This window comes from Notothenia coriiceps, unplaced genomic scaffold (genome assembly GCF_000735185.1).
Source record: "Notothenia coriiceps isolate Sejong01 unplaced genomic scaffold, NC01 NC01_scaffold00000339, whole genome shotgun sequence".
Classification (NCBI taxonomy): domain Eukaryota; kingdom Metazoa; phylum Chordata; class Actinopteri; order Perciformes; family Nototheniidae; genus Notothenia; species Notothenia coriiceps.
The window spans coordinates 5747818-5761184 of record NW_011333040.1 but is presented as its reverse complement, the minus strand read 5'-3'; the positions used below and the strand labels follow the sequence as shown (position 1 = coordinate 5761184).

At 39.3% G+C, this 13367-nt stretch overlaps 2 protein-coding genes across 2 annotated transcripts in view; one reads left to right on the top strand and one right to left on the bottom strand.

The window, feature by feature from the left end:
• LOC104949609 (ethanolamine kinase 1-like) overlaps positions 1–11831 on the bottom strand; it is a 25492-nt gene extending 13661 nt beyond the window's left edge. Inside the window, exons 1-3 of the mRNA XM_010775994.1 lie at positions 11368–11831; positions 5294–5556; positions 3807–3953 (exon numbers count right to left, since the gene is read on the bottom strand). Coding sequence (XP_010774296.1) covers positions 3807–3953; positions 5294–5556; positions 11368–11508 — 551 coding nt within the window. The 5' untranslated portion in view covers positions 11509–11831. The remainder of the gene's footprint in view (positions 1–3806; positions 3954–5293; positions 5557–11367) is intronic.
• Positions 1–13367, top strand: part of cd2bp2 (CD2 (cytoplasmic tail) binding protein 2) — a 297553-nt gene that overhangs the window by 51035 nt on the left and 233151 nt on the right. The gene's annotated exons all lie outside the window — the stretch shown is intronic.

The window sequence follows — 13367 nt, the reverse complement described above, 5'->3', positions numbered from 1 at the left end:
GTGTGTGTGTGTGTGTGTGTTACATTCAAGAGACTACTGAATAGTGTTTAAGATTAACCTCGTAAATATCATATTTTCAATCTAAAATCTTCTGACTTTATTTTCCTTTTCCAACACTTTTTATAATATAATTTTAATTAAATGATATTTTCCTAATCATTTTGAGTGTTCTGCACGGCTGTGTTCGAGCAACACAAATGTCTCACAATATAGCACCATCTATTGGGCCTCTGAATGTGGTGCAGCCTCCTTCTTCACATGAATATTATGGTGAGAATTATCCTGATTTAGTCACACTCTGAGTTTGTATTAAAAATAGCTCTTTGCACTAATTAGTGGAGTTTTCTAATAACTTTTGATGCTCAAAAAACGTTCTCTTAACTGAATTTTAAAAGAAAATAAACTTTAATTTACATGTTGACGTGGGTTAATAACGTACAATTATCTATGTATGTCAAATACTTCTCAATGCTCCATATAACTCTGTGCCGTCCATTGCGTACTGTATAGCGTGTTGGATTTCTCTTGAATATCAAAATCAGATTAGAGTAGAAGGTATTTTAAGTTTGTTTTAATGCTTATTGCTATTTCACTGAAAACACTATCAATATTATGGATTTATTTCATTTAACTGGATATTTCTGTCTATAAAAAAAAAAACTACTAATGGTGCTAAGTTGTGGAAGTGCATTATAAAATGATGTGTTAATAGATAAATAGTTACAAGGCAGAACGGTACCACTTAGACTACCCTTATAAAGGCTTTACAAATAGTTTGTAATTAATTTATTAATTAGGTTGTGAACACTTTATAAATCATTAATAAGCTTTTATAAGTCATGAGATAAACAGGGCAACTGTGACCGGTTGCTTGCCAAATAGTGAGCCCACATTTATCTGTACTGCCAAGTCTTATATTGGCTAACTAGCTTACTTTGTTCATCAGCCAGCATCCTTGGTATCTGTTGTTCACTGGGTGTTTCTCAATGTCGAGCACGCTTGCTTGGTAGCACATGTCTTCCGAGTCACTTGCTTCATAAGCGAGGCAAGAATACTTCCTGGCATTCGGAAAACGAAGAGTGGAACAGGCGAGCAAGTGTGCAGGTGTGCTTCATATGAGAGGCCCCGCCTTACATTTTCCGCCACAGATTTGGGGAAATTGGTCCGTTCGCAAAGCATTGTGGGGATTTTAAGACCGCGGAGTCTACACATGTGCAGCCTCGTAATTTCTCACTACGAAGTACGCCGGGCTCGGTAGAATTCCAAGTATGCTGGACATTGGAACAGACCTTCGGCGGCACTCGATGACGAAGTGTGCTTGAAATAGTGGCTCTGGAGCAGCTTTACTCGAGATTGAGAAACACCCAGTGAGTTGATTCTCGCTAAGTAGCCAATATAAGGCTTAGTCCTCTTGCCAAATAGTGAGTCCACATTTATCTGTACTGCTAAGTCTTATATTGGGTACTTAGATTACTTTGTCTTCTTCATCAGTCAGCATCCTTGGTATCTGTTGTTCACTGAGTTGATTCTCGCTAAGTAGCCAATATAAGGCTTAGTCCTCTTGCCAAATAGTGAGCCTGTGTTGATGTAGGCACCTATGTTAGAACTGGTTTATAAATGGTTCTTAATGATTAATAGTGTTTACAATCTAATTAATAACCTAATTATAAACCCTTTATGAATCATGTATAAGGGTAGTCTTATTGTAAAGTGGTACGGGCAGAACATATGTACGTAGAGTGAGAATAGTTGACTGTGTCTTGTCTTCCTGTTGACAAAGTAGTCATGGAGTTAAGTGTTTTTATCAATCAGAACCTTTTGTGTTACTCCATTTGTGAAAGGGGGGTTAGTTTATTTAAACGTTTTGGTTTGTGAAGCACTTTGTTTGTGTTATCTTTAGGGGATGAAAAGGGCTGTATCAATCAACATTTTGATCTGATATGATTGGATTTTCATCTCTTAAATCTCTTAAATGCTTTCATCTTTCTGAATCCAGGAAGCTAAAAAACTCCTTATCATAAAGTCTCCTCCACCTTCCCTCCTTGAATTGATTTTTTACCCTAGTACCAAACTCCTTCTGCCAAAATGAAAAGAAACCCAGTTGTTCAGCAGCGGCTCAGAGACTCTGAGTCTTCCAGTTTGAGTTTGCGTGGACTTCCGACCCCTCGGCTGCGCACATAAACAAAGTTGAACGTTTGACTGATAAGAGGAGCTCTGCAGGAAGCTTGTGGCCCGAGCGTCTGTTTCTTTGTAGTGTCTCGAAGGCCCATCTCACCTCTGACCCCTGACAGAGATAAAGCAATGACACTGCCATGCAAGCCCCGCCCCCACCTCGTCTCTCCGACCAATCACGGCTCGCAGTGAAGAACTCCATCCACAAGGTGACGGAGGTGAATGTGAAAGTCCAGCACCGGCAGTAACTTCAAAAAGACAATATATGGGTGGACAGCAGCGGCTTTGAGAAATGTGCATATGGCATGTGAGAAAATGATAAGGCATCAGTGGAAGTGCTCCTGCCGAAGAGATAAAGATGTGGAAAATGCTGCTGGTTTCTGTCAGAGCGATGACTGCAGAAATCTGCTGCTGAGCTGTTTTACTACTGAGGTCCTGTATCCTCCCAACTGAGGGTCGATAGGTATTTATTTAACACGTATGTCATTTCCACAAAAGCAGATAATTGACAGCTCTCTTCTCACTGGGACGGTTGACCATTCACTAAGACCTGCCAAAATGAAATGATTACATTCTGGCTAACTTTGATTTTTCTGGTTTAAAGTCCATGAGTTGTTGAAATTACCATCTTTGAAATGTTTTCAGCTCGCTCATTTGAATCTTTTTAAACTATTTAACCTGTTAAACCCGAGAGGCCCCTAATCCGGGTCTGGCGGGTAGTTTTTTCACGAAAATGTGTCCCAGGGCTTCTTAATATTTAAAAATGTATTAATGTGTCATACTCACTTAACGGTTAGAAACTCAGCCAACTGAAGATATGAACAATTTTTACCGAAACAAAGCACAAGTCTCACAAGAAGCGTCTAAATTAGCCCTGAGCGAAAAAATGCTAACGCACTTAGCACAGAACTCAAGGTCAAAAATACCCTTATTACTTATCCTAACTGCACAAACAAGATATTTGATTAAAGCTTTTAAAAGGGAAGACATAGTCATTTGTTCTGGGAATGTCATTTTCGAGCCTGAGATCTGAAAAACAGGCTCAGGGCTTAACAGGTTAAAATATGTCCTTCAAGGATAAGACGCTGATTACAGTAACATAGCCTGTTTGGTTATTTATGTAAAGAAGTATCTAGCCTTTCCTTCAACTTGTCTGAGGATTTCGACCACCTGCAAAAGATGTTCAAGAATCTCGTTTTCTTAGAATTAGACATTTTTGTCTGCATTTTCCTTAAAAGTAACCATTATTCCTCACCATCGGATGTTTGTTTTCTTTGGTTTCAAGGCCACTGCGAGAGAAACTTGCGCGCCACAAATTCTCTGGACAATGAGCGGCTCTATTCAAACATTGGCTCCTACATCATTATTTAGACTTTGTACGATAGGGACTGGTGAGAATGATTCTGACATGAGTGCTCCCACACATAACATGATGTGTTCAAATGGGCTTAACATAGTTGTAATAGTAGCTGAGAGAATGCTCTGCAATGCTCTGATTTTTACTCTGATTTCTGTATAACATCTCTCTAAGACCTTATTTCAGGCGCCTCTCCAACAACCGTTAAAACACTTTGAGAAGTCTGGTCTATGATATATGATATATGATATATATGATTTTGTCCACACAGCAGTACCTTTTTGTGCCGCGCAGCTCCTCTGAGCTGCTGTAGCTCTGCACCAGCGTGAGAAAGTGGGACATTTTGGTCCAGAGGAGAGGTTCAGCAGGCGCACCACATTTTGGCTGGATGGAGTGGATTCTCCCCATCTCTGCTGCGATCAATCTGCGGAGAGAAAACATTTTCTCCGATGAGCCTTGGCCGACGCTGTTATTGCACAAACAACCATTATCAGAGGAGAAACACAACTCCCTTTCCATGTAGCCTCCTTATCTCCTTCTTCTTCTCAAAAAATGGGCCTTGTTGCATCCGTGACCTTTTGACTACTTGAGTGCTCGTTCTTGAGGATCTCAGTGGTGACATAAAGTTTTCTGGGCTCTCCCCACAGAGGGTATCAGCAGGGGGGGGGGGTGATGGATGCGTATCACGGCCCTGGCTGTCCTACTGTCCTCTGCTGAGAATAATGATGCTGGACTGTTATCATGAGGGTGATGAATGGAACCGGGGGCATGACTAAACAAACAAACTAAACTTAAGTTATTTAAAAACACCTGCATTAGCACAATTGAAAGGCTCAACATATAAACACATGACCTTGAACCACCACTGACTGTTTTCTTAGAAAACAAATGGTCAACGTTTCACATTTCTTTCAATAAACCTGAAGAATGTATACAGTCTGACCACGGCATGGACCTGGGGGAAATAGCTATGGGCATCTTCATGGGAATTTCTCTATGATATTGTAGAAAGCATTTTGGCTAGCATTCACAGTCAATGAAGCTGTGGTAAAATATATCTTAACTACGATATTATGCTTCAACTTTTAGAGTGAAATTAAAATCAGTAGCCTACATTAGTGTAAATATCATTCTGACTGTGACTCAACACATTGTTTTCATATAATTATGCAATAATAACTCATTAATAACGATCCTTTGGCAAATGTGTTGAAGGAATAAAATCTTTACAAAAACACATTTTTAATTTTTTTTTCGCTGAACAGAATAAAGCTTCAGTGCGTGGTAAAATGTGAAGTGGATTGCTGATAACATCTATCTTTGTTTGTTTAATTATGTATTTATTGCATGCTTTTGATGTTCTTTCAGTGCTTTTATTCTGGAAAATAAGAACATGTATAGTCAGTATATATATACATATTCTCTTCTTTAAAAAAAAAGGGTGTATTTCATCAAATAGCACAATCATTATAGCAAGCCAAAAACTGCTAAATGTTAATGGCGTTTTAGAATTTCTTTGAAATGTCAGCATGACTTGTTTAAGATTTAACTCTCAAACAGTGAATTCTGAAGAAATCACATTTTATCTCTTTTAAGGCCAAATTCCTATACAATGATCATCATAGTGTAGTTTAAAGCTGGGAGTGAGAGAACTGTGAAAGTGAAATATGAACCAGGCCCTTCCCAAAGCCTCTGCACACGCTCTCTGATCAAATCAACCTCACAACAGAACCACATGAGAGTGTGAGAGCTGCTGGCAGAGACCTGTAGATGGAGGGTTGCAGCAGCAGCTCGTCCTCCAGCACGGTTCCTCTCACAAACTCGTAGCAGATGCCGTTCTGGAAGCTGCAGAAAATCTGCGGCCCGCAGCCGTGGGCGTGAAGGACCTGAAACATCTCCAGCTCCCGGTCCCGGTTCACAAAGAGCTCCGTCATCTGGCCGTACAGCCGCACCAGAACACAGCCGGGCTCCTGGAGAGGCGCCACGAAGCAGCCCATCAGCTGGTTGGTGATGCCCTCTGTGAACCTCTGGAGAGGAGATCACAAGGGAAATTCCCAATAAAGATGATTAGGGCCAAATGTAAAACAAAAGTTTGGAGATATGACCAACATTTTATTTATTTTTTTTAGATTGAAGCCAGAATTCTGAGAAAAAAGTTGGAATTCTGGAAAAAATAAAAATCAATAGAAAATATTTTTTTCCCAAAGTTTTTTTTTCTGCTTTCTTTGTTCTTGTTAAATAAGAATTGACTTTGATCCAAGAGTCTAAAGAATTCTAAAGATTAAAAAAAACGTGTAAAGAAAAAAAACGTGGATCAAATGTGAAAGCTTTGTTGCGATCCGACCAAAAGTGAAGTTTTTTAATTTTTTAGATGAAGCCAGTTTCCTGAGAGAAAAAAAGTGTTTTTGTTTTCTTTGTTCTTGTTCAATTAGAATATATATATTTTTTTTTCTTCACAATATCTCAGAATTCGGACTTTGATCCCAGGGTTTACAGAATTATGAAGTTAAAAAAAAAGGTGTAAAGAAAAGAAATCTGCAAATCTCAGAATTCTGACTTGATTTGTTTTTAATGAAGTACAATTTTAACCCAGAAGGGTCCTGCTTTATAAACGAGTGCCCTGGCCTTGCCTTGCAGAGGGACTGCAACAAAGAAACACAACCATGAAATAAAATGAAAGTACAATTAGACATAAAATCAGAAAAGACGATACAGGTGTTCACAGCACATCCAACAGCATGATGACGTTGATGCAGAGCTGCAGAGTGTGAGTGTGAGTGTGAGTGTGAGTGTGAGTGTGAGTGTGTGTGTGTGTGTGTGTGTGTGTGTGTGTGTGTGTGTGTGTGTGTGTGTGTGTTTGTGTGTGTGCATGCACAACAATACCACAGTCACCACTGTTTGCCTGCAGAGGCCCCATCGGGCGTCTGTTGTCATTCAGTGGTTTCTCTAAGTCTCTCATTCTCTCCACAGTCTCTACGGCTTTCCCTGAGCCTCGGAGAGGAGCCAACAGTTCTTCATTTAGATGGAAAGCGAACAAACATGCCCACCTTGACATCTGATAAAGTATTTATGTGGAGGATGAAGGGACACTTACTTTCCACTGGCTTGGACACTGCTATCAATGTATCTTCTATTATACCTTTACACGGGCAAAATTTCAGATTTACTGTACTACGATTTCCTTGATATCATTCCTTTATGGTCATTTCAAAACAAAGTGTCCTTATTCTTATCTTTGTTATGGCCTTTCTCTACCCAAAGAAATGTTAGATTACAGTGTACCTGATTTTATACGGGGTAAAACAAGGCACATATTGAGGATTGCCTATACATTTGCCAATCAGTTCATAAATGTGTTTTAATTATTCATCATATTTAAAAGCGCTTTCTCTTTCATTTAAAAACATCTCTATGTTAACTTATATTCCTTTGTTCCTTCAAGCCCTACATTTGATCTAATGTCTTATCAATAGAAAAACTATTAAAATATATATATTTTTTATTTATTCAATTATTTAACAGGGATAGTGCACTTTTATAAAAATTGACATAAATGCGCGAGAGTTAGCCAAGTGGCAATTTTTCTTCTGTAGATCTTGGATAGTCTTTTATTTCAGAGTCACAATAAAACGTATTTTAATATTTAAAAAAAATTATGAAAACTTTTGCAAAATAGAGGCTCCCAATAAAGGTAATTCCAATAAACACATATTATTGCATAGTAAAAACTTCAAAAAAGGAAGGAAAGGAAAGGAAAGGTAGTAAAATAGAAATAAATAGAAAATACAAGTTGGTAGTTTGAAATAAAATCTCTGCATACAAATGTAAGGCACAGGTGTCACAGTGGGAACTATCTGTCCTTCCCTTCATATATTCCAAACAGACGAACACAATACATCATTAAAAGGGACTTTTGGGACCTGAGGCTGAAGGGAGACATCCAGTCTTTGTGTACACGGCTGGACCTTGTGTAGATTGAGAGGTCACTCACCCAATGTGCTGTCACCTTACAAACATAAACCCTATTTCTCTGAATGATTGGACCTTGTGTTTGCACATGGGACCAGAATGGGATTGTCCTGTCAGATTCCCCGACAACACTACGCATCTGTTCCCAGGGTTGATAAAATAAAAACCGTCTACTTTTGTTATGAGATTACCTTGGCTTTTCTGTTGGTTTCATACCGTTTTTTTTATACATATGGCAAGATGAGACATTTGAGTTTTGTGTTACATTTTATCACCATGCTCTTAATGTACAGTATCCGTCCGATTCAATTTATAACAATTCAAAACATCGGCTAGTTGTACTGTAAGGCCACCATGCACACACCAAGATCAGTCAATCTCTGCACTTCATACTGAACATTTCTTGGTCATCACATGATTTACCACTTACTCATACAGTATATTTTTATTCGGTTAGCCGTGGCTCTGAGAGGACTTTTAAGTTTGAGCGAATCAGTGCACAAGTAGAAACACTACATTGATGGAAACAAGCAAACTACTTAGGTCAAGAGGACATCTTGATCGTTGTATTTTGACAATGACATGACCTGACTTGTCTGAAGCTTGGCAAAGGGAGAGAGTGCTTTGGAAATGGTTGGGAAAATGTAGCTTTGTATTAATAAAGGAATCGTAAATATCTGCAGTCTTAGCTATCCCCTTAATACAGACTACCACAATCTGCTGGTTTGCAATGTGTTCAACTTAGACTTTTTGACCAAGATACAGGCGACTATGATGGTTTGGTTTGCTGTGGCCTTAAAACATGGTCACAATTTAAAAAGCATAATGCTGGCAATATTCGAAAGTCTTGTTAACATCAAAAACTTCTATGAATAGATAAAAAACGAACAATGTTAGTCTATTAATAATAATAATAATAATAATAATAATATTTGACCTCTCCAGACTCTGGTTTTCCACTCCTTGCCCAGTGGGTAAATCTATGGATCAAGTTCACTGTCACTACCATTTCATGACCTTGCATGCTTAAAGGTCACCTATCATGGTATTTTTAGGCAATAGCATAGGTCTCAGATATATAAAAAAATATAAAAAACATGTCTATGAAGTGTTTTGCTCAAAATACCAAACAGATCACCCATTCTAGCCATGGATGTATAATGAGAACTGGATACAGCGTGGGAGGCGGGGCCTCGTTCATTCCTATGAGTTGCTCATTGGCGCATGAAGTCAAAATGGCCCAACTTTTGAGAGAGCGAAACGTCACAGATTACCCGTCACGCCTGAGAAGTACCCATATGTGCGCTCATAGAGCATGCGCAACTTTAACCACGTCCCACAAAAGGCTCGTTCACATCAAGCCGTCCCGTGGGTTAGATGCGCCTTCATAATGCAGAGGAAAATAACTCTCAGAATAACGTTATTAGCACATTTTACAACTTGAGGATCTAATGTATAGACCTAATAAGGGCTATACAAATGTTCATACTGGGTAGTTTATTTGGTTAAATTATCCAACAATTTACAGACCACTCTTTCCCCATGTTCGTCAATGGGAAAAAGTATTTCCGGGCCCAGGGACATCACGGACTGATACGGAAGTTGCAGTACCGCCGTTTGGACACTACGAATTGTGGGAACAGAGTCCGGAGCACTTCCTGGGGGCTTGATTCTAGCCATGCCTCATATCACTCTGTTTCACTTCCTGTTTCAAAAGTGCTGATTTGGGGTATAAAGTTTAAAAAAAAAAAAAAATTGATAAAGAATAAAAAAAGGAGGGGCTGAGCTCATGCGGGACCCGGCAGCTATTGTCTAAACTAAATACTGCCGTGATGAAACGCCATATCATGGATTATCAAGGATTATTTCTGAAACAGTATGGAGCTCAAAGGCTTTCTCTCTTGCCGGTTATACCACAAGGTGAGTTCCTTTCTATTTCCTGCTTCTTCACACACATGCTCTCCAGTACAGGTTAGCTCTGAGTGTTAGTGATGCTAATGTAAACACCGACCATATTACGTCCAAAACAGTCGGGCATTGTTTCTGATAGCAACGTTTCTGATAGGGCCGTGGGTGTAAAGCCAGCCTACATTTCAGATATTACGTCATATCGGACGCAAATCTGGATCAGCTCCGTTGTAGCCCCGTTTTTAGAGATTTGGGTACGGAGGAAAAGAGAGAGGGTTTTATTTTCTGACGCTGCGTGAGTTCCCTGGCACACCGGGGACACATCTTTATGTATAAAAGACATCAAAAAGTGCATTTAGCATGATAGGTCCTCTTTAAGTTAAAAATGTAGATTTTCCATACTTTTGTTGAAAATGATTTTGTTTTTAAATGAAACGTGTATTGTCAGTATTATCCAACATATAAATGTACGTATGAATTCCTATAGACTTAAAAATAACACTTAAAATAAATTACAATAATCACACAGCACACTTTATGTGATCTGGCATCAAGTTACTCAGTCACCAACAAAGGTGATATAACTTGTTTTGGTTGATTATGCTTTTATATGTAACAAGACATGATGCTTGAAGAGTGAATTTCAGCACAGCCAATCATAGAAGAGTATTCTGTCCAGTAACAGGTGCACACCCACAAAGTCCTGAAACACTAAGCCCACATGAGCACTTGCGGGTAAAGTTAATCTGGGCAGACACTTTTTATGAGCCTTCAGGTTTGTTAACTCAAACAAAACAGCTTCTGCGCCTGGCTGCATATTGATTTTTTTGTTGGCATTTTGAATCAAGTTTATTCGAACAAGAGACTGTATCTTTAACAGTGTTGACAAGAAGAGGGAACAGCGGCGTACGGTCTTCTTTGTGGAATTAAAGTGAGAAGAAAAACATGGAACCATGCCTGGGAAATGCATACAATACGGTCTACTCTTCAGAGAAGTTCAGTTTTATGTCACAGAATCCTCAGTCAAGATGGCAATTTGCAAAAGATGTCTCCAATAACATTTAACAAGTTCACTATGGTTTAGGAAGCATCTTTTGAAGGAAGCCATGGGGGAAATTGATCGTGGAACTGCTCAAATTATATTAACACAAAGAGTGAAACAGCATGAAGTCCACCTTATATCCCCTGTGAGCACAACAAGTCTACCTTGGATGAATGGAGGTGTTATGAAAACAAGTGTAGGGAAATAATATTGAATTCAAAGTTCCACCACTGCACATCTTCCTTTACTCATATTTCATCAGTGCGGCTTATTGTGTGAAGACTCAAACACAATCAGAAGGACAGAAACTACCAGTATTCACAAATGTCAGTGATATTATGCAGTGACAATGTCAACTAAATGTATTTTGAGATGTCATGTGACATAAAGGGGGACTTAACATCTAGGTTAGAGTTGCACAGTAAAGATTCAGTAAACCAAACCTTAATGTGGTCAATCAAAACCATTTGACTATTTAAACAAAATATGATTAATGGATCCCAATAATAAATGTTCCAGATGTCTAAAATAAACCTTGTGCAGCTTGGATGGCATCCTAACAACCAGCGCTTTCAACAAAACTTGGAAACCTTCAATCATTAACTACGCAGTTGCAGTAATAGAAAGTAGAGTTGGGAGGTCTACGAGTTTGTCAAGTTTTTCCTAATCTAATTCACGTAGCTCAAATCTAATAAGGGCTATCTAATGAACGAACACCCAATAAGATGAACACTATCCAACTAAGAGTTCTAACAACTGAGAAGTGTTTTTCTGTGCAATACAAGGATTAGCAGTGATCGTGAACAACCAAGTTTTAGTAAACCAACCTAACAACCAATGGCAAGCAATCATAAACAGATAATGCTGTTGAGAAAGTGCATCTTTTACACACTTATTGAATATAAGTATATACACTTGCCTTCATCTGAATGTCCTGTGCATCCCAATTAGGACGGAGTCTGCCGAGGAGATCCAGGATTCCTTTATGAGGCTTATGTTCGTCAATATGAAGGTCAAAATGAAGAAGCTGATTCCTAGCACCATCACTCTTACTGTCCATCTTCAACAAGATGAGCAGATACTAGGCCTTAAGAAAAAGTTTGAGGTCCAGAAATCTTCAGGTCCAGAAATCTTCAGAAACAAAACTCTACTCTGTTGGAAGACCATCAAAACATCCTCCGAACGCTGGCCACTTGGATCAAACTTTTGGAGGACAACCGTGGGTTTAATCTTGAAACAAGAAGAAATGAATAAAGCAACGTTGAAAAGAGGTAGAAAAGTCAAAATAATCCACAGTGTGGTGATTTGCTTCTGTCAGGACATTTGGAGAGCCGTTGGCAGGTGACTGAAGTTGTCCAGTTGTGTGTCCAGTGACTCAGCAGTCCAGCTTATCAGAGGCCAATGTTCCTCTAGGCATCTCCATCCACACTCGTGCAGAGTTTACATATTAACCACTGCAGGGACCTCTGCAGCAGGCAGGGGTAGTGTTAAAGGTCCCACGTCATACTTTTCCGGTTATTACCTGTCCCCTTGTGTAATATGTAGCTTTTTCTGCACGTAAACGGTCTGCCAAGTCACAAAACCTCAAAGTACACCCTGTAGCGAGTAAAACTCTAACACAGAAAATACCTGTCTATGCTGCCCCCCCAGCTGAAAAAACCAGTTTAGACCAACTGAGTTGACCAGCCTGACCAGCCAGTACATATTAGGCTGGAATGGTTGGCTGGTTTAGAGGGTTTTGGACCACTTTAGCTGGCCAGGATGGCTGGTTTAGTGCTGCTTAGCTGCACCAGGCTAAGCCAGCTAAACCAGCCATCCTGCCAGCAAAAAAAACCGATCATACCATCTATCACCAGCTTATGTTTAATATAGTATCTAAATAGTCCATTCTGGAAGCTTAGCCAGGATTCAAGGTGACCCCAGCATGACATTGTTTAAATACTGGTATGATTATTTACCACAGCAGAGACATAAATACTATTACAAGATTCCTGTGTCTTGTATTCTGGTATTCAGCCAAAAATAAAGACATTGTATCGTGTTTCATAAACAAGTATTTTAATTACATAAATAGCAATAAATCGGCTAGTTAATATAATAAAATCAGCAGTAACAATACAATAAATGCTATACAAACAACACCAAACGCTGCAAATCAACCTGATACATCCAAATACCAATATTTTATCTAAAAAAACGGCAGGTGCATTTGATTTAAACCTAAAAGTAATAAATGATAATCAATATTTAATGGTAACATAAAAGCCAGTAAGCACTATGTATGATAAGAAAAAAAGGCAATCCAAGAAAGTGTTTTTGCCTTGTTCCTTGTGTAGCCGTCCCAGCCTTTCCCAATCTGGTCTGCATGTCTGTCTGTTGAAGAGCACTCCTTGAAGCAAACTGAAAATAAATGTAGCAGATATAAATACACTGTAAAAAGAAAGCTTGACATTCAGCGTTAAAAAGGTATATATACTATAATATATATATATATACACACGGTAATTCACTTGCAGAAAAGCACTTTTGTAATATTCCATGGAATGCTCTGAAGGCATCCCGGTAGCAATTAATATATTAAAATGATTTGACCCCCAATAAATATATAAAAAATCATCAATCATGCGTGGAGGCCCGTGGGCGGCTGTAAAAAAGGCAGCGAGCACCAATCATCTGAGCCGCCCGGCCTAAAATAACTGGATGGCCTACCTGGCCTGTCAGCCTTCCATCTGTGCACAAACTTATCTCGTGGCCCTCATTGGTCTGTGCGCGTTCGTGTGTGGTTGGAGGAGGGCTCTGTGAGGAAGTCTGAAGAAGGGCAGATTTTTTCCGGCTGCGTAGCCTTCAATTGCTAGCGGGCACTTGAGCTGGTTTCTCGCCATTCCTACGCTAACCGCGAGCCTTAACATTTGGCTGCTG